At 32.9% G+C, this 24,027-nt stretch overlaps 1 protein-coding gene across 1 annotated transcript; it reads right to left on the minus strand.

The window, feature by feature from the left end:
* Window positions 1-478: 478 nt before the first annotated feature.
* Window positions 479-1,733, minus strand: K441DRAFT_622287 (uncharacterized protein). The gene is made up of 2 exons (XM_067646002.1): window positions 1,512-1,733; window positions 479-1,463 (listed from the first exon to the last, which is right to left on the minus strand). Exons 1-2 carry the CDS (start codon window positions 1,512-1,514, stop codon window positions 939-941), a joined length of 528 nt encoding a protein of 175 aa, XP_067497285.1. The 5' UTR covers window positions 1,515-1,733; the 3' UTR covers window positions 479-938.
* Between the last annotated feature and the right edge of the window lie 22,294 nt (window positions 1,734-24,027).

Consider the following 24,027-nt stretch of genomic DNA (forward strand, 5'->3'; position numbering starts at 1 on the left):
CGGCGTTAAATGCCTAAATAGTCCTTACCTACGGCGACGCGGGAATAAATGAATCAGAATAGTAAGAAATAACTTAGCACGGTAGGTGTGGTATCCTTTAATATAACCTGGAGTAAGGCGTTAGTGATCTTCTAAACTATTAAATAGCTAAATTATTACAGCTTGGTAGTAACAAGTGCTTATAACTTAATAAACTAAATAATTAATTGAATTAAATAAAGTTATAATTATAACAAATATAGACCTTTAATATAGGCCATTAAGATAGGCCTATATGGTGTAGCGATTAATAAGTGATTGCTACGGAAACAAACCAAAAAAGGAACGAAGGGGATCTGCTTATGTAGGCAGGAAACGCTTGTAGAGGACTCCTGCAGATCCCGGTAAGGTTCCGGGGCTAAGATCCAGGTTGGTTTGGGCTATCCCATAATCTTACAATCTCTCCGTCCAATTGCGTTGGAAGTAGTAGCGATAATACCGAGGATCTGTATTGCGACAAGACAAACACTAACGCTGAAGATCACTAGAATTCACTTCTTCATACAGTTAGGATGGTGAGTAAGGATTTGATAGTATCCACCAACACTCCTTCTAGATTAAGGTTGTGTTAGAGACCACGAATTGACGGGAAGACAATGCTGGTAGTGTCGCAATGAATACTAGGTTTGGCTGTCACTTACAACCCAACCCTCCAAGAGACATGGAACCCCCACGATTCAATCAGGGTTCAATTTTTCAAATCTCCTCACTAAACGCCGTGTCCCCAATTGCAACTACTAGCCGCTAAGTCTAGCAGAATATAACTACATCAAGACTTTCTGTACTACCTAGCCACCAGAATTTCCGCATTCTTGGCCTGCGTAGTGAACCTCATCTGAGTTCATCCTAGTCCTACCCACTGGGGGATATTGATTCCGGCTCCGGGAACTGGCTCTGCTTCAAGTAGTAGCGAACTCTGCTTTCTTTTCTGCTGTACTCTGGACGAAAGTCTTTAGCGCAGCCCATCGACTTCCAACCGCAGAATTGTTTGACCCGTAGGCTTGGGCTTGCGTGCTTCCGACCATCTGTGCTAGGTTCATACCGAACCTTTCTCTCTCCGTTTTTTCCAGCTTCTCCTTTCGCTTCATGGCACCTGGTCTGCTCTTTAAGCTCTTATGGTGTACTCTTGCTTGACCAACCACAGATTTATTTTGGTCTTGTCCGTTATCCATCTCAGGCAGCGCGTCGGCCAGAGATTCGAGGGTTGCGAAAAGCTTCTTATTGGGTCTCCTCCGCTTCTTCGATTTGGAACTTGCTCTCTCTATCTTGTTGACAAATGCTGAGTGCTTAATAGCACGTTTATCTTTCTTGGAGGAAGGAAATAGTGACGCATCAGATGTGGAGGTTTGGAAAATTAGCCGTTCCCATGGTCTGGCGGCTTTGGCTTTCACACGGAGGTCTGCACGCTTCTCCTGTGACGGAGCCTAACAAAACTTAGCTGTACTCATCGAAACAGGCATTACTATAAATACCATGATCTCGACCTTGATCTCTTGAGGATGGCGAAGCAAAGGGCGGTATGCTAGGGAGTGGCTCAGGTGCCCGAAGTCGAAATTTGACTTTCTTAAAGTCGCTTCGGAATATGAAGATTAAATGTCAGAAACCATGATTAACCACAGAAATTTACCGAATTGTAAGGGATATTATTGCGGTTACCTCGGGATGCCCCCAGGATTACCCGCGGACACCTTATCTCAGGGTGCCTCAGCCGCTTCTCCGAGGAATTTGTGGCGTTGCATGGCCCCACTCTCTTGCCACAGCCCCACTCTGGCAACTCGTGCAAACTCCTGAGCCAATTAGCGGCGCGCACTAACTCCTACGAACTCCTAAGCCAATAGAACGTCGCGCTACCCCCTAGCCCCCCTATAACCCCAAAATTCCTTTATAAGGCGTTTAAAAGATTATAAATATACGTTTACTATAAACTAGACGCAATTCTTAATATATATTAACTTTAAATAACTGTAAAAGGTAAGTCTAACTAGATGTAGCCCAGTTATAGTAGGAACGTCTCTGTTACAGAACTCTAGCTTATACCTACTTCTGTAATAGTTTTAGTTAAATACTTAATAGATAAATTCTAACGCTTTAACTAAATTCTGCCAAATCCTACTAGTTTAATTAACTTCTGCTAAATTCTACTAGCTTAATTAACTTCTACTAAGTTCTATTAGATTAATTAAATTCTACTAAAGTTTGTTAAAGACTACGTGTATATATATATATATTAACCGCTAAGACTCTTAACTATTTAATTATAAGATTCTCTTATTATTCCTTTCTCTTCTTTACGCAATGTCTTATTTTCTATAAGAGCTTTACCCTTTAATTTAGATATAATATATTTATTCCTTTAAATCTACTTTAAAGCCTCTTTAAACCCTTATATTACGTTATATTAATATAACTACTATTAAAATAGCAAATAAACTCGAACCCCCTATATTAACTATAAGTATTATAGCCCTAGTTAAGGAGCAGTTATCTATAATATAATAGTCTTTTATAGATGCCTTAGCCTAGTAATAGGCTATATTAAAAGTTTAGCACTAATAATTAATAGAAGCAATCTATAAAGAACTCTATAACGTAAAAGCACTTATATTAAAGACCCTAATACCGCCTATAAATAAGATTAAAATAACTATATTAAAACCTAGCCTATTAAACACGAATTATAAACTAGTAATAGTAGCTTAACCTATATCTATAATAAATCTAATATCTATTAACGTATTCTACCACCGAGCCGGCAGAACCACCGAGCTGGCAAGTCCATTTCCCCACCAAAAATCGTAAAAATCACAATATAATATCTTAACAACCACTTAATAATAAATTCTAATGATTTAGATTTAGACTTTTATATACACTCTGCAGCTTCTATTAAAGTTGCATAGTATATAGGTTAGTAGTTTTTAAGATATTAAAATTTGGGGGCCAAAATATGGCCAAATTACTATATCTTAAAAACTACTAACCTATATACTATGCAACTTTAATAGAAGCTGCAGAGTGTATATAAAAGTCTAAATCTAAATCATTAGAATTTATTATTAAGTGGTTGTTAAGATATTATATTATGATTTTTACGATTTTTGGTAGGGAAATGGACTTGCCGGCTCGGTGGTTCTGCCGGCTTGGTGGTGGAATACGTTATAAAATCTAAAAAGCTTTCTAACCCTTTAATATTTAATAGGAACTAAAATAACCTATATCCCTTTATAACTAAGCTCTGTTTTAAACTTTTAGTAAATTATAATTAATACCCTATTGTTAGTTACACAAGGTAATATCACGTAGCTACGGTTCGTAGATAGTATGATGATTGTTGTTCTTAATGTTTTTATTAGGGGGGGGGGCGAGGAGCTTAAGGCTCCTCGCCACACTAGTGCCGCGGCGACACGTGACGGCAACTTGCCGCATGTAACGGCAACTTGCCTATATTCCCAACACTAGCAACTCTTCTTTTGCGGTTGCCATCTATATATATATACCGCTCGACTAGCGTAACAAATATTAATCCTCCTTACTTACTATTGCTATTATAATATAAGTCTCGCTATCCCAAAAGTTTGCCTCTTAGCACGTAGTGCTTTCTTACTTAGGAGTTGTAGGTAGATATCTTATTTAGAGGGCCGCTAAGGCGCTAGTAGTAAGCGAGCCAATAGCGATTTTCTATCCCGGGGATGGAAAATCCTAATTGGCTAGGTTAAGTTAGGGTCTGCAGAATCTAACTAATTAGACAACTTTAACCGGCGGTTAAAGTTCCTAGATATCTTAAGACCTTATATAACTAAGAAATTTCTAGGGACTTTCTTTTAACCTAACCTTTAACTTATACACGTAGAGTATTTATATTAACAAACGTCTCTAATGCCTTATTTAGGTTCGCCTTTATTATCGCATCTACTAGGTTATCTTAGCCATTAATCTATTAAATCTTAAAGAGTTTTTAACGCTTATAGGATTGCTAAAGTGCTATAATATTAATTATAAGGCGCTTCTCTTTTATAGTACTAAGCTTAACTAAACACTTATAGAGGGAATATAAGTCGGTATATATAATTATAGGGATAATAGAAAGTTCAAGTTAATCTATAATTATCTTTAGGGTAGTTCCAATTATAATTGCTATATTAACTCCGCTAACCATTCTATATATCTCTAACACTAGAACGCTTTAAGTAATATGCTTACTTTTAGTTAAGCTCTAATAAATAAGGTTACCGTAAATTGTAAAGTTATTCTCTCTAGTAGATTTATTTATAATAATAATCTTATATCCTAACTAAAAGCTAAAATCTTTATTATTTATAAACAATCTATTAATAAATATAAAGAGCTTAGCGGTAGGAAAATTAATAGGCATATAGAGTAGTCCCCAATTAAAATAGTTTATTTACTAAAAAAGACGCTTATTTAGGGCAAGAACGTCATCCTTAGTTAGTTTTTAGTATTAAGTGGTAATAGAGAGATCAAATAAAGCTTTAGGTTAATAGATAGAAGTAACATAAGCTCCGCAAGCGCGTTACTCTACGTATCCTTACTTTAAAGAATTAACGTTAATAACGTTAATCTTCTTGCCTTAACCCTTCTGGCGTAAAGTAATAGAATCCTTATTTAGGGAGAGGATGCATCTATTAAAGAGTAATAGTATTATTAAATTAAACTTTTCCTTTAGCTTTACTATAAGATTTACCTTTACTAGCTCGTCTTCTTTAAGAGCTAAGAATTAGTCGTCTCCTAAGATAATTATATTATTAGTTTATATGCCAATAATTCTAAATAGAGTTTCCGTAGTTGTAATAAGGAAGCATAGATTAAATATAGAAGTAGTTATTAAAAGCTTTTCTTTATAGTGCTTACTATAGGTAGCCCATTAGTAAGTTTCTACCTCTACAATTCTATATAATGGCTTAAGCACAACCATAATTGTATCTTTAGGATACTAGTAGCGAATTTACTCTAAAAGGTATGCCAATATTAAGCGCTAAAGGTGCGTCTCTAATTAGGTATAGGCTTAAGTAATATCTCGTAAATAAACCGCCATTCTATTCTTTATTAAGGAGGGAGCTAGCGTAATAATAACTTACTAACTAGCTCGTTAAATCGTAGGAGACTATATAAGAATTACCTCCTTACCATTATTATTATAGCCTTAGATAACAAGCCTTAATTTCTTAAATAGGGCGTCAGTAGCTTTACCCTTAATCTTATTAACTATTCTTAACTTAAAGATGCGAACTCCATTAAACTTAGTAGGGTTATACTTCTTAAATTTAAAGACTCCTCTTGCAATAAAACCGTTAATCTCCTACTTATTAGATGCTTGGAATAGAGCTCCTAGGGTTATAATACAACCTTCCTTTTAGAGCTGTTTTGCGAGCTTAAAGTTAGCCTTCTCTTTAGTTATTATAAAGGCCATTAATAACTTAACTCTATTCTTAATAGCGGCAACAAATTATTCTTTAAAATTAATAAGATATTAGCAATTTTGTAATCCTTTTAGGCGACCTCTACCGCGTCATAGTTATAGCGTATCTACTATAATTATATTGGGATTATAGTCGCCTTCTAGAGCACGTTAATTATAGTTCTCCTCTAGGGCATCTTTTAGGGTATCCTATAAAGGCTTGGAATTATCATCTTTATAGTAAGGCTTAATAACAGTTAAATGGAATTAAGTAGGTCTATAAGGCATCTAAATAGTATAAGTTTAACCATTAATTATAATAAGTTGGTGTAGGCCTAACTATCCTCCCCTTTTACGCTATACGCGTACTTTAGACTAAAGTGGTAGATTGAGCGTAGTTAAGGTATTTGGGCTATTTCTCATTCCTAGTGCGTTATTAACCTGGCGTATAGCGTAAAGACATTACACCTTCTTTATTACCTTATAAATAGCCTTAGCTTATTATATAATAGAGGGAGATAGTAAAAAATCGTTAGTTATTTAAGGGTAGGCGCTAAAGACTAGTAATGTAGGTACGAGTCTATCTGGGCCAGCGGAATTATTAATAGCTTTAATAGCTATTTATAAGGTAAGTTTTTTGCTAGTATCCTTTAGTTTTAAAGAGATAATCTTATATACGCGGCATAATGGTATATAATATTACTCCACTTTTCTAATACTATTATATGCCTTAACGGGGACTTCCTTAACCTCAATTACCATTGCCTTTATCTATTATTGGAACTCTATAGATAAGAAGTTCTTTTTTATATTATAGATAATTTAATTAAGGGGTCCTAAATAGATATTAATCTAGTATAACTAAAGGGTATCCTATGCGTTTCTAGCTAATATATCTTTTAAGAAACGCGCGGCTTAAAAGGAAGTTAAAAAGTTAATAACTTGGAGTACTAGCTTGCCGCTAAGATATATAACGTTAATAATAATATAGAAGTTAAAGTTATAGTCATCCTTAAGGGTGAACTTAAATCGGCTAGGGGACTTCTGGTTTATTTGGTAGTAATAGCAGTACTTTATAAGATGCTTAATTGCCTTAACCTTAACTTTATAGCCTACTTGCTAAAGAACCCTAAGTAATTAATAAACGGATAGGTGGCTAAAATAACGGTATAGTTAACGTAACTCTAACTTAGTTAAATAGCTCTAAGCAATACTCTTTTCTAGTTATTAAAGGAGCAGCTAAAGGTAACCCTACTTACATATAATAGGCACCCAATTATCTCCCTGCACGAGTATATTCTTAAGGTTATTAAGCTTAACGCCTAATTTATCTATATCCCTAATGCAGAATAGAAATAGAGTGTTTATAAAGACAATATAGAAAGTAATATATCCTAAGGGGGTTTGGACCCTAATTATGCCAAGAGAGATTGCGGTACCCTTACCAAAACGTATTATATATTAGCCTACCATTAATTAGTTAATCTAGATAGAAGTATTAAGTTATTAAAGGGCTCAAACTTAAGGTTCTCCTACTATAGATACTCCTGCGGCTCTAGTATCTAGCATAATACCATAGAAGATATTCGCTAAGTATCTATCGTTAAAGGAGAACGCGGAGCTCTTCTTTGGCTCATTAAAGATATCTAACTTTATAATAGAATAGAGCGTAAATTAGTTATTAAGAATAGCAATAGTTTATATACCATCTACCTTACTATACTTAGTAAAGTATTAGTCGGGTAAGTAGTCCTCAATTTCTATATCCATAAGGAGCTGTTCGGTCTCATTAACCTTACCCTTAAGATCTTTTACGCCTTTATATTAAACTAGGAAGCTTTAGAAGTAGGCTATAGTAACCTTATAATTTCCGGCATTTCTTATACTCTAACGGAACTTATTATATGCCTCCTTTCGCTTATTAAGGGAGTATTTAGTTAATTAGTAATTTAGCTTCTTACAAACATAGCACTTTTTTTGGCGATTACTTTAAAATAAACCTCTATAAGGACCTCTATAATTACCTTGTGGTTAATATTAATCATACCCTCTTTTATATTCCCTACTACGGCTACTATATATTTAATCAGTCTAGTTATAATTATGTTAGTTAGGGATACTTAGTTAGATAGGGCTTTTGGTATAGAACTATTAAGATTCTTATATTTATATTATAGTACCTACAGCGGAGCGTAGCTTAGTATATACTCCTTTAAACGTATCCGCAGGTTTATATAGCGCCAAGTTGCACTTAGGAACGTTATAGTATGCTAAGATAACCTGGTCCCTTACGCTGTTCTTATTTTAGTAAGTTTTGGTAAGTCCGCGTTAAATTTTCTAGAGTTTATTAAAGAGTAGTTAAAGGCACTTTAAATAAGTCTTTATTAGGTTAGAAGCAATAACTCTCTAAAATATAGTCTCTCGCCATTTGGATATATAAAGTTAGCGATTCTTATTAGTCTTAAAGTGGGCTTTAGTAAGCTAAAGCATTATATTAAAGCTATAGTTTTTACCCACAATATAGTTGTAATAGAATATTGCTGCCCGTCCCTTTAACATAATAGAGAAAGCGTGGTGGTACTAGTGGCATTAAATTCTAACCTTATTGCAACAGTTATAGAAAACCTATAGTTTTACTCCGAGCATATTATATAATTCTCCTCTAAACTTCTTCTCTTCGTCCAAATATACTGTTACGGCCCTGATGCGTAACTTGGATAGGGGGCTTAGTCAGGGTTCGGCTAAAGGCTTGGCTCCCCCTTGTATATAGACGTGTCCTCACCGCCATCTTCTTCTTCTCCTCATCTTAATATCCAGGTCCATAGACATTCCAATTATATAGGCTTGCATACGTTCTAAACGGCGCTCGTGCCTCGATTAACTGAGTCGCTGTAACATATACCTTTATTAGATTCGTAACTTCTCGTAATAAAGGGTCACCAGTTGGCTAGAGTAGAGGAGCTAGAGGCAGCGAAGGTGGAGGACAAGTACCTCTAGGTGGGAAAGTACCTCTAGGTAGGAGAGTAGCGTTCTAGGGGTTTCGTTCCAAATTAAAGTTGCCTTCTAAAGAATATAGGTTAGTTCTAGGTTTCCGTAGTTAACATATAATCTCAGCTTCCGTCTATACTAGTTCTTCTATACTAGTAATAACGGCCTAAATATTACTAGCGATTAGGTTACCGTTCTTAGTAACGTATACCCCGTTCCTACGGAGGAAGTCTTAAAAATCCTAAACAATATTAATATTGCCAAGTGCCTAGGTGTTAGCGGTCCATCCTATAAAATTCTCCCTAAAATATTCCTATAGCTATACATCGGCGTAATATCTACTTTGGTAAAATACAATACGGTATAGGAGAAAGCTATTAACTTATTTTATGGTATAAGTTGTTATATTAAAGGTAAATTCGTCCTAATTTTTATTAATAAGTTTCGCGTATAAAGCTACCCCTAGTGGTAAGAAGTCTTCCTAGTCGTTTAAAGTAGGCGTAGCCATATTTTTGGAGGGAGGGAAGTGTTATTAGTGTAGGGATTGTCGTTTAGTACGCGTTCGTAATATATATTTGTCATTTAGTACGCGTTCATGACGTATATTTGCGATTATAGGGCTTAGGACCAGTTCTAGCCTTAAATCGCGAAGACTTGTAAAGCGTATTGTTCTGCGTAATAGACGCAAGAATCCGTAATCTTAGAAAGGCTTAGGACTAGTTCTAGCCTTTAGATCCTTAGATTTATGGAAGAGTTCTATTTAAGGTTTAGGACCAGTTCTAACCTTAAAAGACAGCTCCCCTTAGCACGAGTAGCACTGGTATAGTGGCTCGTCTCTTCTTAGTGGAATACCTAGCTATTCTGTAGTATAACAGTGAAGTTAACTACTAATCAGTGTTAGTTATATAAGGTAATATTACGTAGCTATAGTTCGTAGATAGTATAATAATTGTTATTCTCTTTATTTTTAAGGAAGGGCGAGGAGCTTAAGGCTCCTCGCCACACTAGTGCCGCGGCGACACGTGACGGCAACTTGCCGCACGTAACGGCAACTTGCCTATATTCCTAACACCTATTAAAGCTAGCAAGGTTAGCTATAAAATGTCTTATTTAAGTAAGGACGCTATATAAACTATAGACCTATTCTTCCGTAATAGCACCTTCGTTAATTTTAAAATCTTTATCTCCCTGCTAAAATTAATATGTAATAACGCTAACCGTAAATATATAGCTGTTACTAAACTTAAAACCCTATAATAATAGAACCAAGACTTTACTAGCTTTTTTTATATAGAATTTTTAGGCCTAGTTAGCGAACTAAATTAAAATAAAGCCGCTAGAGTTACTACTCTATATTAAGCTATTTTAGATAAAATTAGAGCTTAGTTAATAGGTAAGGAACTACTAAAAGACCTGCCCGAATTTGCTATAATATATTAATAAATTAATAAGGACCTTTAATATAATAAATAGATTTATTCTCTAAAGCTAATTACACCTTATATTTAAAACTCTATAAAACCGGTATATACCCTAAAACACGATCCCTCCTAAAAACTAAAAAGCCCTATATATAACCCTATAGACCTTAATACTACTTAATCCTATATACCCCTAGAAACCAATAAATATAGAACTTAAGCCGTAAATAAAGAATGCTTTAGATATGGTAAAAAGGGATATATTTAAAGGAATTACCAAACTTATCCTTTTAAAAAGGTCTGCCGTAGTTCTTTCCAGTCCTTAAATTGTACCTATTCTATAAATTGTACTTAGTCGCTATAAAGTACCTCGCCTTTAATTAACTTAGAAAATAAATTATTCTAGGGTAAAGTTACGCCTTAGGATAGGAAGTAGAAGAGTATAAGTGCCTAGGATCTTCCAGCGCTAATATATAATATAACTCCCTTAATATACTCGGCGAAATTTAAATACTTAAAAAAAATAAAAAGAAGTATAAATTCTAATAGATAGTAGAGCTACTAGTATAGGCTTTATTAATATAAACTACGCAAAAACTTAATATCTAAAATTGGGGAAACTTAATAAGCCCTAAGGCCTATAAGGCTTTAATAGTAAACCCTTAATATATACCGAACTAATGTACTACACTTATAAAAATGTAAATAGGCAAATACCTTAAATATATTTCCCTATTTATAATACTTAAATATAGATAGCTAAAATAACATAACCCTTTAATTAGCTAGGTTAAAGAAACACTAAAGATCCGTATAACATACTATCAAAGTTATTACTTAAAATACTGCTTGCCCTATAAGTATATATATAACTATGTAAAATTAATATAATATAAATTGCCCTTACTATAAACCCTAAAATAATATAGTAAGACTATAACTGCTAAGCATAGTAAAGAATGCAAAGATATTATACCGAAACCTTTTAAAATTCGTATAATATAAGCTGCACCTTTTATTTCACTAATAATAAAATAAAATAATAAAATCTTTACCGTAATAATAGAAGATATTAAAAATGCACTAGAACTAAAATAATATTTTAACCTTTAACCTCTTATACCCGAAGAATATTATAATCTAATTGTCTAAATAAAGTTCTGCAATATAGTAGACACGGTTGCTTATAACCAATTGGGTTAACCACGTGAGCTAAGCGAGCTTAGGAGATCTATCAAATTCCACCTATAGAAGTAGAAAGGAGAGCAAGAAATCAATTGAGACTAAAAACCCCCCCTACCGTGATCCGAACACTAATTAATAAGTTTAAAAAATAATTTATAGACTAACTACCTCTGTACTAAGATAAGTATAATTTTAAGATAAAACTTAAGCCTAGTATAACACTAAAGTTTAGTCCGCTATACGGTATATTATAAAAACAACTACTTATAATGCGATAATACCTTAATAAGCATCTAGAAAAGGGATTTATTTACCCTGGCTAATCTCTATTCGCCTTACCTATATTATTTATTAAAAAGCTAGAAGTGTTACAGAGTAAGTATAAATAATAATAATATATAGCAAAGTAAATATTATTAAACTATACATATAAACTGTATAATAAGATTAAGACGTTATATAAGGAAAGAAGGTAATAAGATAGGAAGAAAGAGTATATATTATTAACTTAGTTGCTTAATTAATAGGTGCACGGAGTAGGATAAGATTTGGGTCTTAGTAGAACTTAGTAGGATTCGCGTCCTAGCAGAACTTAGTAGGATTTAGTAAAACTTGGCGGAATATAGCAAAATACGGCAGATTGCCGTTAAATTATTATAGATTGCGGCAAATTACAGTCTTTATAGTCGGTTTTTAGTTACTAAGTTAGTAGAAATAGGTAGACGTATATATAGTGTTATGGGGGTATCCTATAATAGTACCCTTCCTTTAAACTTAAGCTTCTATAAAATAGGGCGATAGTAGTTCTAGGTAGAGTTTGTAAAAGTCTTTTACGGCTTATATAAGTCCTATAAAGTTAATAGGTTCCTATAAGAGCTTAATAAAGCCTCTCTATTTCGTAAGGTATATATATTAGCGTTTCCGTTTATTATACTTAATGTTATTAATTCTTTTAACAAAGTACTTGTTTTTAATATCCACTTTAACTAGTAGGGGAGGGGTTATATTTATTTAGGTAGGGTATCTAATACGGGGGTTATAGGGTAGAGAACTGACATATAGAATATAGGGTAGATTTTAACCGTATTAGGGAGCTTTAGTTAATAGGCGTAAGAAAAGACAACCTTCTTAATCTTATATGGGCCAGCGTTTTTCTAATTAAGTTTCTTAATAGGTTATTTTATATTTATATTTCTTATATTTAGCTAGATAAAGTTATTAATCTAATAGGCTAGTACTAGGATTTGGTTTTTATTTACTACAGCTTTATAGATAGATTAGGCCTATATTATCTTATTAGTAAGAAACTATTATAGTTCCTCTATTTTTTTATAAATTAATTTACTTCTATAACTTATAGGGCGTAATAAGTAGGGCGAGAAGCATTATTAAAGGGTTTAAAACCTATTTATAGGTGCTAGCCATAGTTAGCCAGAAATAGGAAGACCTTTGTAGTTTCTAAGACGGAATTATTTATAGTAAACTTAGTAAATACAAGCTAGTTAATCCAGTTATCCTATAAGAACGACGTGTATATTTAAATATATTATTCTATTATAGCATTTATACATTTTATTTAGCCGTCCGTTTTTAGGTAATATATAATAAATAGTAATACTTTAATATAGAGTTAGGTAGTTAGTTCCTTTTTAAAATATAAAGATAGACTAGCTGCCTTTATTAGAGATAATTATTTTAAAAAGTCTGTGGGGTTTCTATATATAATCTAAAAATAGTTAAACAATGGCAAGTATTAATATATTAGGGTAGGCGATTAAGTGTCTTATCTAAGATAGTTAGTCTATAACTACTATAATATTTATACAGCCTTTACTTATAGGGAGATTAATAATAAAGTTAATTAAGATATCTTTCTATCTTTGGTTCGGAATAGGTAGTAGCTTAAAAAGGCCGTTATACGTTTTATATAAAGCTTTAGCTTATTAGTAAATATAGCAGCTAAAAACGTATATTCGTATCGTATTATATATATTTAGCTAATAGCACTCCTGTTAAAGTAGATCTAAAATTTTCCCTTAGCCTAGGTAGCCGGCTACTAGTAGATTATATATATATTTAAGGAGCTTAAGCTTAAGCTCGTTATAGTTAGGTATAACTAGGCGGTTTTAGTAGTATAAGCGGTTTCTATAAGCTTTGTATTTACTTAGAAAAATCTTTTTAGAGCGTCTAATACTATCTTATATTAGCTTAAGTATCTCTTAAATAAACTTATTATTTAGATATTCGTTAATTATAATCTATTTAATTAATTGGTTATTTTAAAGACGTACACTATAAGGCCTTTAGTAGAAGGGTTAAATAGTTTAGGATAAAGTAGGGTCTAATTTTGGTAAGAGCGCGCTTTTTTTAATACTAGCGCGTCTTATAAGCGTTAGGTTAAAGTATTAGGCTTTTAACCTTAAACGCCTAAGCGGTATATAATTAAGAATTAGAAGCGTACTAAATATTTTAACTAGTGGGCCTAATTATAGCTTAGCTATTTTATATTATAAAGTACTATAGATTCCTATATTCGCTAAGGACCTTAATTAGAAATCCGGCGCCTTCTAGTTCGGGTTACTATTATTTAAAATATCTAATAATAGCTAGTAATTCTTTATTATAGATTTTATAGTTATATTTAGCTAGGCTTAGTTATTTTAATAAGTATACTATAGGGTATAATACTCTATCCTTATTATACTAAAACAGGATGCCTTTAGTAATATAGTTAGATAAATTAGCTTCTATAACACTTATTTAGTTTAGGTTAAAGTATTAGAGTATAGGCGCGGTAGTAAATATAACCTTTAGATAAGCAAAGGCCTTCTTATATTCCTTATTAAAGATAAAAGCTTTATCCTTTTAGGTTAAAGCTATTAGGGGTAAAACTAGGGCGGAGAAGTTATTTATAAACTATTAGTGGAAATTGGTAAATCCTATAAAGGCTCTTATATCCTTAATGTTCTTAGGTTCTTATCAGTTTATAATTACTTTAATTTTCTTTATGTCTATTTATATACTATTTATAGAAATAAGAAGTCTAAGGTATAGGACTTTTATTTTATAAAACTTATATTTATTTATATCTAATTATAGACTAGCTCTATATAAGGCTTATAAAATAAAGTTAACGTATTTTAGTATTTAGTTAAGTTATTACTATATATTAAAATATCGTTAATATAAGCGGTATAGAAGATATCTAGGTAGGGACATAGGGTATTATTTATATAATATTAAAACAGGCTTAGGGCATTTACGAGGCCAAATATCGTTATTAAGTATTTAAATAATCTATACCGAGTATAAAATATAGTAAGCTATTTATCTTCTTTTATAATATAAAGGCAGTTAAATATAGAAATAATATTAAGCTCTATATAGTAGCGAGCCTTTCTTAGTTAGTTTAGCGTCTCTTATATTAATAGGATTTAATATCGGTTCTTGGCGGTAATGGTATTAAGAGCTTAATAGTCTATATAGAAGCGCAGACCGCCACTAAGTTTCTTAACAAAGATTAATAATACGGCTATAAGCGATAAGCTTACTCTAATAAATCCTTTACTTAGGTTCCCGTCTAAATACTTTTATAGCACTTAGAGTTTATTTTAGGACATTCCGTATAGGGGTCTAAATTTAAGCTGCTTTCCTTCTTTAAGTATAATCTTATAGTTATATAGTCGGTATTCTGGTAGCTTATTAGCTTCCTTTTATAAAAATATATCTAGGCGGTAATAATACTCTACTAATACCTTTATGGTAGGGTTAGTGTACTTCTTTAGTACTAAGGCCTTCTTAATATCAGCTGTTGTAATAGTAAAGATTATATATTTAGGTTTCTTAGCAAGTTACGCTAAAGGGATAGCTCTAATTATGTAGATATTTAGGGTATTAAGTTTACTTAGGTTATCTATAGTTTCTTATATAGTTTCTTATTTAGCTTTAGGTTTAGTATTAGGTATAGAGTTAATATTAGATTTAGTTTCGGGTTTTTTAAGTGTTCTTTTTATAGTAGAATACTAATTTTCATAGTACCTTTATATATTAAGCTTAAGCTTCTACTTAGTTTGGGGTGGTATAGTAGTTAAAATCGGTTTATATAGTTTAGTATAATTTTTAAGTCTTTAGTAGACGTCGGCGGGGGTCTTATATTAATATAATTCGGTAGAATTCCTAGGTTAGCGGAATTAAGTAAATTTATTTAGTACGAGGTAGATAGTTATAAAATTTTTAAACTAGTAGATCTTAGTTATAACGGAACCTTATAGCAGAAACTACGGTGGATTCGTTATTAGGCTAGGTGTATAAATATACGCGAGGTCAACAACGTAATAACAACTAGTGGAGTAGTTGCCTAATAGATTAACTCCAATTATATTCTAAGAATTACTATAAGGAAGGAACTATCTAGGTAGGGACCAAGGGTCCTTAAATACACAACCGTACTCCTATGAAATCCTTCTTATACGTGATGTACGTGTTATATATAAGGTACATAAGTTCCTCTTATTCCTCCCGTTTAATACGTAGCACGTTATATAACCTTAGTTACCATTCCTCGTTATATAGCTCTACGGGTTCCATCCTAGACCGTGCCTATATTAACTAACTAGCTTCTTCCAACTCTTCTCTAAGTAGTTATAATATCGTACTTAAAGTGTCCGTAATACTATCTCCCTCCTCTCCATCTTCGTCCTTAAAGATACCTAGCATCTCTAAGTCATTTACTAGAGGTATAATATCTGTCTAATCAATTTGGTTAATATCGTTACTTATTATACCTAAAGCTTCTTCTTCTTTACACGCGTAACGTTATGCCCATACTATTACTGCTATATTATCGCTTAGTGAAATTATACCATCTCCGTGTTCTTATTATGCGAAAGAGGGGTTAGTCTATATTGCGTTGGCGAGTCCTTTATCTTAGCAACCGTCCTCTTATTTAGAGTGCACTAAAGTAAACATTCGATTATCCTGTAATGTTCGCTCTACTTCTAACGCTAAGTATACACATCCTATTACTCTAAATAGTCGTTAAGTTCCCTAAGTAACTTATTATAGGGTCTTGTGTTTAATCTGCTGCTATAAAGCTTAATAGTAACCTAGTATAGGCCCTCGCTAAGCTTAAGCGTTCTTAAGACGCGGAATAGAAGGCCCTAGATACTTATATCGCGGCATTTACTTAGCTGCTTTGTCTTAAGAAAGTGCGTAAGAAGGTTCGTTTTAAGGAGTAGAAACTTATAGAATAAGGTTTATAGGAACTTGGCAATAAAAGAACAAATTCTCTTTTAACGGAGAAGGAAATAATTCTAAGTACCTCGGTAACTGGTCCTCCTAAGTCCCCTTTAGGTGGCTCGTTTTTTAGCGATCCTTCTTCTCTAATACTGCCTAACCTTTTCTCTTCTGATACTCCTGTACCTTTCCTATAGCGTTTTTTTAAATTTTCTAGTAGCTTCTAGGTAGTTTTATTATAGCCTATCTACTTAACTTTATACTATATTTTATCGTTAACGTCCTTATAACTAACGATCTTTAAAACTTACTATTTGTCTTCTTCTTATCCTCTATACGTATCTACTTTATAAACTAGTGGCTTAATATTCCTATATACTGGCTCTAGCATTACGATATACTATATAGGGTAGATCTTCATTTTAGCTAGTAGGTTTAACTTAAACGTGACCAGTAAAATCCTCTGCGTAATTTCGAAAGGTCCTAGTCTAACATAATCCAACTTCTTACTTAGTTATCAACTCTTGAAATTTTTGTGTAGTAGCTACACTTTATCCCCCTCCTTAAGATCTGGTCCCTTAGATCTCCTAGTATTATAGTACTTTTTTATTCTTTATTATACCACCTTTGCTATTTCTATAAGGTTTATATAAAGATTTATTAATGTCTCTATTCTTTACTTAGCTGTGCTACATATTTTCTTTACTTAGCGTAGCAATAATGATATCCTTAGTTTATATCCGTAATTCGCCTTAAATAGTGATATTCCTATTCCCTTTTATAGTGTCGCATTATATATAAACTGTGCAACTAGTAATAACAATACCTAATTATTTTGTGCGTAATTAATATAGTGTTATAGGTACTGCTCTAGTGTCTAATTTAGTCTTTCCATTTAACCGTCTGTCTGCGGATAATATACAGTAGAAGTTGCTACTTAAACTCCTTGTTCCGCTAAGAATACCTCCTAAAATACTACTACAAATCTTAGATCTCTGTCTAATATAATTTTACTTAGTGCTCCGTATCTTATAAATACTTCTTTAACATAAATTCTAGCGATATCTTCCGCTGAGATTTCTTCTATACATGCTATAAAGTATCCCCACTTTATTAGCTTATCCACTATTACTAAGATCGCGTTATAATCTTATCTAGTAATAGGATCTTTTAACTTTAGTAACTTTACAATAAAGTTCTATAATATGACCTTCTATAGTCTTTCTAGTATTTTAATAGGTTGTAGTTCTCCGTATAGCTTATACCTTATTAGTTTATTTCTTTAGCAATCTAAATATTCTTTAATGACTTATCTTACTAGTCCCCAGATTCCATTAATAATATACTCTTCTTAAAGTCTTAACACTAAGCCTATAGCTCTATTGTGTCCCTAGGTCAATCCCTTATAAAATAACTTAATAAATTCTTTTATAATGTTTCTTAGCACGTACGTTGCTTCTCAGTTTTCATACTGCTCTGAGTTTAGATCCTCTATCTATGTGTCTTAGATTTTCTATATCCAATCACTTTCTAGTAATTCGTGGATCTGTTCTTCTTATATTACTGCAATTTTCGGATAATTATACCTAATTAATCCATCTGTGTCTTTTCGCAGTAAAGCCCCTAATGGCTTTTTATCGTTCTGTAGTTTAGCCTTTCTGCTTAGAGCGTCTGCTCGTGTATTGTCTATACCCTTAGTATACTAAATCTTGAAATAGTATTCTACAAGTATTTCTGCCCATCTAACTTGTTTCTAATTAAGTTCTTTTATTATTAGGAACCCTGTTAGGTTCTTATAATCCATTTTAACTATAAATGGTTTCTCTATACCTTGTAAGAATGCTCTCTATTCCTAAAGTACTATAACTATTCCTAACAACTCCTTATTATAGATGTCATAGTTTAGTTTTAGTAGTGTTATCTTTCAACTATAGTATACTACTGGGTGCTATCTATTCTTATATTTCTATAGGAAGCACACTTTTAGTGCAAAGTCTAATACATCCATTTCGACCACTATCTCTAACTTTAGTTGGTAGATTTTGAGGATTAGGTCTTAAGTAAACAACTCCTTAACCTCTTTAAATAGTTTCCTTTATTCTTCTCCCTATACCTAAGGTTCTTCTTTCTTTATTAACCTTATAAATAGCTTAATGTCCTTTAACTATTAAGCTATAAACCTTCTACAGTAATTGCAAAACCCTAGAAACAACCTTAACTACGTAATGTTCTCTAGTTCTTACCAATTTACTATAGCCTCGATCTTCTTTAGATCTATACTAAATTAGCCTAGTTTAATAATAAATCTAACGAAATCTGTCTTCCTAGTAAAGAATTTATATTTCTCAATTGCTACTAGCATCTGTTCTTTATATAGTCTCTTTAAGACCTATTTAACGTGTTCTCCGTACTCTTCCTCACTTATTAAGTAGATGATAATATCGTTAAGGTATACCATAACAAATTTATCTAAATATTCTCTTAATACATTGTTAATACGTTTCTAAAACGTTGCTGGTGCATTTATAAGCCCGAATTACATTACTAATAGTTTATACAGTCCTTCCTTTAACCTAAAGGCTACTTTCTATTTGTCGCCTTCCTTAATTCTAATCTAATAGTACGCCTATCTTAGATCTATCTTTGTAAAGATTTGCGCATTACTAATCCTATCTTAGATTTCGCTAATTAAGGGTAAAGGATACCTATCCTTCCTAGTAATGCTGTTTAACTGTCTATAGTCAATACATAGTCTAAGTTTTCCATTTTTCTTTAGTATAAACAGTACTAGATATCCCGCTAATAATTGCGATGGTCTAATATATCCCTTTCGTAAGTTCTCCTAGATAAACTCTTTTAGTACTCTCCCTTCTTCTTTAGTAAGCTTATAGATTAGAAAGAACCTTAAACTCGTTCCTAGTTCTAATTCTATCTTATAGTCCTATACTATATATTCCAACAGCTTTTCACTTTCCGGTGACTATAGTTTCTTACCATACTTATAGTATTTCTTTAATACGTGACTTAGTCCTTTTTCCATTTCCTTATAGGTCGCCCCTACTTAGTACCATACCATCTTGGCTTGTTGTTATATTTTACGGCGTTAAGTATCCCTAATATTAACCTAACCTATAACCCAATTAATCCTTAAATTGTATTTCTATAACTAAGGCATTCCTAACACTGCCTTATTATTCCCCAATAGTAATATATTAAAAGACATTTCGATCTATCTCCCTTTAATAGTTATCTAAATTAGTCCTGTTTTAAGATTAATAATGCCTCCTCTATAGGCTATTAAATCTCCTAAGATTGTAACTAATAGATACAGGTGCTCCTTCTATCTATATAGTAGCCCCATCCTTTTAACTACTACTAGTAATATATAGTTCCTTATTGCCCCACTATCTATTAACGCTTTAAACTGCTAATCTTGCCATTTAACTTATAAATTTAGGTGTCGTCCTTAAATTTCTTTAAGGGTCTAAGGCTCTACTACTAGCTCCCTCTAGTCCTATAGGCATCTACTTTTCCTAACTATTAGCTGCTAGATCCTTATGTACTTAACTTATCTTTTAGCCAATGCTTTGTTCGTTTCTTATCCTTAATATGCTATAGATATATATTCTTTAGGCATTCCTACCACTATCGTCCCTCTAAGTATTCTTCTGTAAGGAATCTTCCTAATTAAAGTATTAAGTCTCCTAACTCCTGAACTTCTACTAGATGCCAGCCGTGCATATACTTAGCATTTCTATACTATTGCTTATCTAGCGCCTAATATATCCTTATAGGGTATTTCCGGTTCTTTTCTTTTGGATTTTTGTACATTTTATATATATTATCTATATATGCAATCCATAATAGCGTATAGTGCGCTAGGTATTTTGGGTCAACTCTTAGCTTATCTTTATCTTTAAGTTTAAACCTTTGTCGTGTTAATCTAAACGTTACAACTTTATTTGCAGGTACTAAGATACATCTCTCGCTTCTTTAGTCCTCTAACCGTTCCTTTAGATCCTTTAATATTATAATTAAGGCTCCCTTAATATAATTCATTACTTTTTCCGTAATTAGGTAGTCCTAGATAACTCTCTTATCTAACTACATATAGAAGTCTTCCCACTTATTATTATATCTTTATCTATACCACCTTTAATATAGCTACTAGAGTGTATACAGCTTGTCCGTAAGGAAGTATCTTTTTATTACTACATTATAACAGCCTTTTATATACCGTTCCTCGAACCTAATTAAAATCCCTAAATCCTCTTCGTTTTCCAGTTCGGTAAGCCACTTAGCCCTTAGCGTGCCTATTTTTGGCCTATTAGTAATTTTTCGTACCAGTGCTCTGTTCCGTATACTACCAAATATACTAAATCTTATATCTAGTCCTTTCTTTTACTATATAAGGATTCTCGCTCTAAATTCCTCTATAGTTTTTTATGGTTTGCGTCTTACAACCAGATCCTCGAAGTTCTCTTGCTTCTTAATTATATTATTGATTTTTCGATCTTTAGTCTAAACGCTATATTCTACTAGTAAGTCCTCTAGGTCTATATATCTATCTCCTAGCCTAATTGCTATTTGTGCTATAGACTCTCTAATCTATAGCGAAGCTATTTGCTTCTTGCCTATAGGTGTCCTAATTCGTACCCCGAATTCTTAACCCCTTAGATTCTTCAATCCTAAGCTCGCTTCTTTCTTAAGCTGCGCTTTAGCCTTAGTCTAACTAGGCTTAATTAGTGTTCTTATCTCGTCTTAAAAGTCTTATACCTTTAGGAAACTTCGTCCTAAGCTCATTCGTATATTACTAAACTAAGCCGTTGCTCTACTCCATCGGTTATCGTCTATTATGGGTCCCTAAGCGTACCTTATCTCGTCTTAAGAATCTTAAGCCTTTAGCCTTTTGCCTTTATTAAGTGGTGAGCTAGCACTAGCAGTCATCTGCTTACTTAATTGTCTTTAGATATTACTCCTTCCGTCTTATAAAGCAATAGATGCCGTATCCAACGGTGTTATAATGCCCGTTACTAAACCTTACTCTATAGTGGTTTTAGTCTCTACTTCTATCACGTTATTAAGGTTTAAATACCCCCAGTTAGTTTCTTTCTCTTCCTCATCGCTATTAATTAATAAGTACTCCAACTCTATTATTATTGTTGCTAATCTTTGTCCATATATTACTATAATATCTTAATCTAGCTTATAGAGTTAATCTTATTCTTCGTCTAACTCTTTAGTTCCTTTAAGTCCCTTTAACTCTAGCTCTTATAGCTAATAGCTTATACCATACTTGGCGTCTTTATAAATTTAGCATACGTTATTATAATAAAACGCGAAACTTTTAATTAAATACTCTTTTGTTCCTTATAGCGCACTATTATCCCTCTATACGTATATATTACATACTACTGGTCTAGTTCCCTTTACTATATAGTAACTCTAACCACTTCTATAGTCTCTAGCGAAATAACCTTATTTTCCGTAATTTATATAAGCTCCGTTTTTAAACTATTGCTTTTGCTATAGAGTCCGCTCAAACGTCTTCCGCTGTTGAGATTTTTAGTTTAGCCTATGCTTCTTAGTCCTATAATTACTTAATCCTTAACTTCTAGGTTTCTATAGCTGCTTTCCCTATCTCTTATAGGTTTCTCTAGTACCACTTAGGTCTATTAGCTCTGCGCCATATTATAGTTTCTAATTCGGCTTTAGTTGTTGCGTACTCTGCGTCTTATATAACTATAGAACTCTGTCCTAGCCCTTCTTAGCCTGTTCCCTTTAGAAGATCCTATTATCAATCTTAATTACTTAATCTATTAATTCCCTAAGGGTGTCTGCATCTTTTATTAGAATAATTATATCCTAGACTTTAGCCTTAAGTCCCTATTTATATTGTGCTATAAGCGCCTTATCGTTCCATTTGACCTATATAGTAAGTGTTTAAAACTATATCATGTACTTAATTGCTAAAGTTCGCTGTGTTAGGTCCTAAAGCTTTCTCTTTACTATAGTTATTGCTTCCAGGTCCCCGAATATCTATATTAATTATTCCGCGAATCCTACCTAGCTAGAAAACATAAATTGTACCTCTTAATTAGTAGTAGTTATTCCGTTAAGTAGGGTTTAAACTATTTAAGTGCCCGTCCTAATAGGAATAGTCCCGCGTAGGCTATTTAATCCATTATCATAGCTAACTTGGCCCCTTCTTATATAACTTTAAAATACATTTACGTTAGAAATCCTTTAAGCTTTAATCTCTCTCCTAAGAATCGTTTAATTAAAGGTAACTTAACCTTTACTACTCTAATTCCATTAAGTCTTTCTTTAAGTGTTTAGTTGTTCTTATTTAACCTATTAATGATTTCCTATAACTACCCAACCGTGACTAGTTGTGAGTTAGTATCTTATATACTTATATCTCTATTTAACCTTAAAGTGGTTACTGCCGTTAACGGTGTTATAGTGGCTACTTTTGGTGGTATATTATTCAACTTCTAATACCGTAACCTTAGTAGTGATTATATAATAGAACCTTATAGCAGAAACTACAGTGGATTTATTATTGGGCTAGGTATATAGATATACGCGAGGTCAACAACGTAATAATAACTGGTAGAGTGGTTGCCTAATAGATTAACTCTAATTATATTCTAAGAATTACTATAAGGAAGGAACTATCTAGGTAGGGACCGAGGGTCCTTAAATACACAACCGTACTCCTATGAAATCCTTCTTATACGTAATATACGTATTATATATAAGGTACGTAAGTTCCTCTCGTTCCTCCCGTTTAATATATAGCACGTTATGTGACCTTAGTTACCATTCCTCATCACATAGCTCCACGGGTTCCATCCTAGACCGTGCCTATATTAACCAACTAGCTTCTTCCGACTCTTCTCCAAGTAGTCGTAATATTGTACTTAAAGTGTCTATAACATTAGTGGATTTTTTAAATTTTAGTTTAGGGTTTAAGTAGTAGGTTATAAGGCACTTCTACTTATAATAGGAGGCGGTAAATAGAAGCTTAAGGCTGTTTTAATTAATAGTTACCTTATATAGCTTTATCTAGGGTTATTTAAGGATTACTAGATAACCTAGGGTGGTAATAAAGTATAAGGGGGCTATAGGGCACGATTGTAGAATAGGATAGATTAGTAAGAGAGACGAATCCTTAAGGAGGTAAGGCCTTTAGGATTGTAAAGACTATATACTACGTGTACGTGCTTTTAGTACGTAACCAGCAACTATCTAAGGGGCGTCTAGGGGTTATCCTAAGGGCAACCTAAGGTGTCCGCAATAATATCCCCTATATTATCCCCCTCCTTTTTATAGTTAGCCCCTAATCGCTATTACTATACGGTAGAGGGGGATTATAAGGGCTTGTCCTAGAAGGGGTTCGGAGAGATATTAAAGAGATGTCAATATGCCGCTATATATTATCTATCTAACCCCTACTTTAAACTCCTAAAAAACCTTAATAAGGAAAAATATAACTAGAGAAAAGATATGAGGATTGCTAAAAGACCTATTAAAAGCCTACTAAAAGCCTACTAGTAACTATCTAGGCTAATATAGGGATTTTTATACAACTCTACTTCTAAGCCTTTATACTAGTTTGTAATTAATTATAAGTATTATAAGTAATTTAGTGTTCCAGTATAGTTCCGTAGAACCTTTTAGTATAGGATTTAATATATAGAGCCTTGGCTTACCGTCGTCTTTAACTATTAAGATATA

The sequence above is a fragment of the Cenococcum geophilum genome (genome assembly GCF_001692895.1).
Source record: "Cenococcum geophilum 1.58 unplaced genomic scaffold K441scaffold_79, whole genome shotgun sequence".
Lineage (NCBI taxonomy): Eukaryota > Fungi > Ascomycota > Dothideomycetes > Gloniales > Gloniaceae > Cenococcum > Cenococcum geophilum.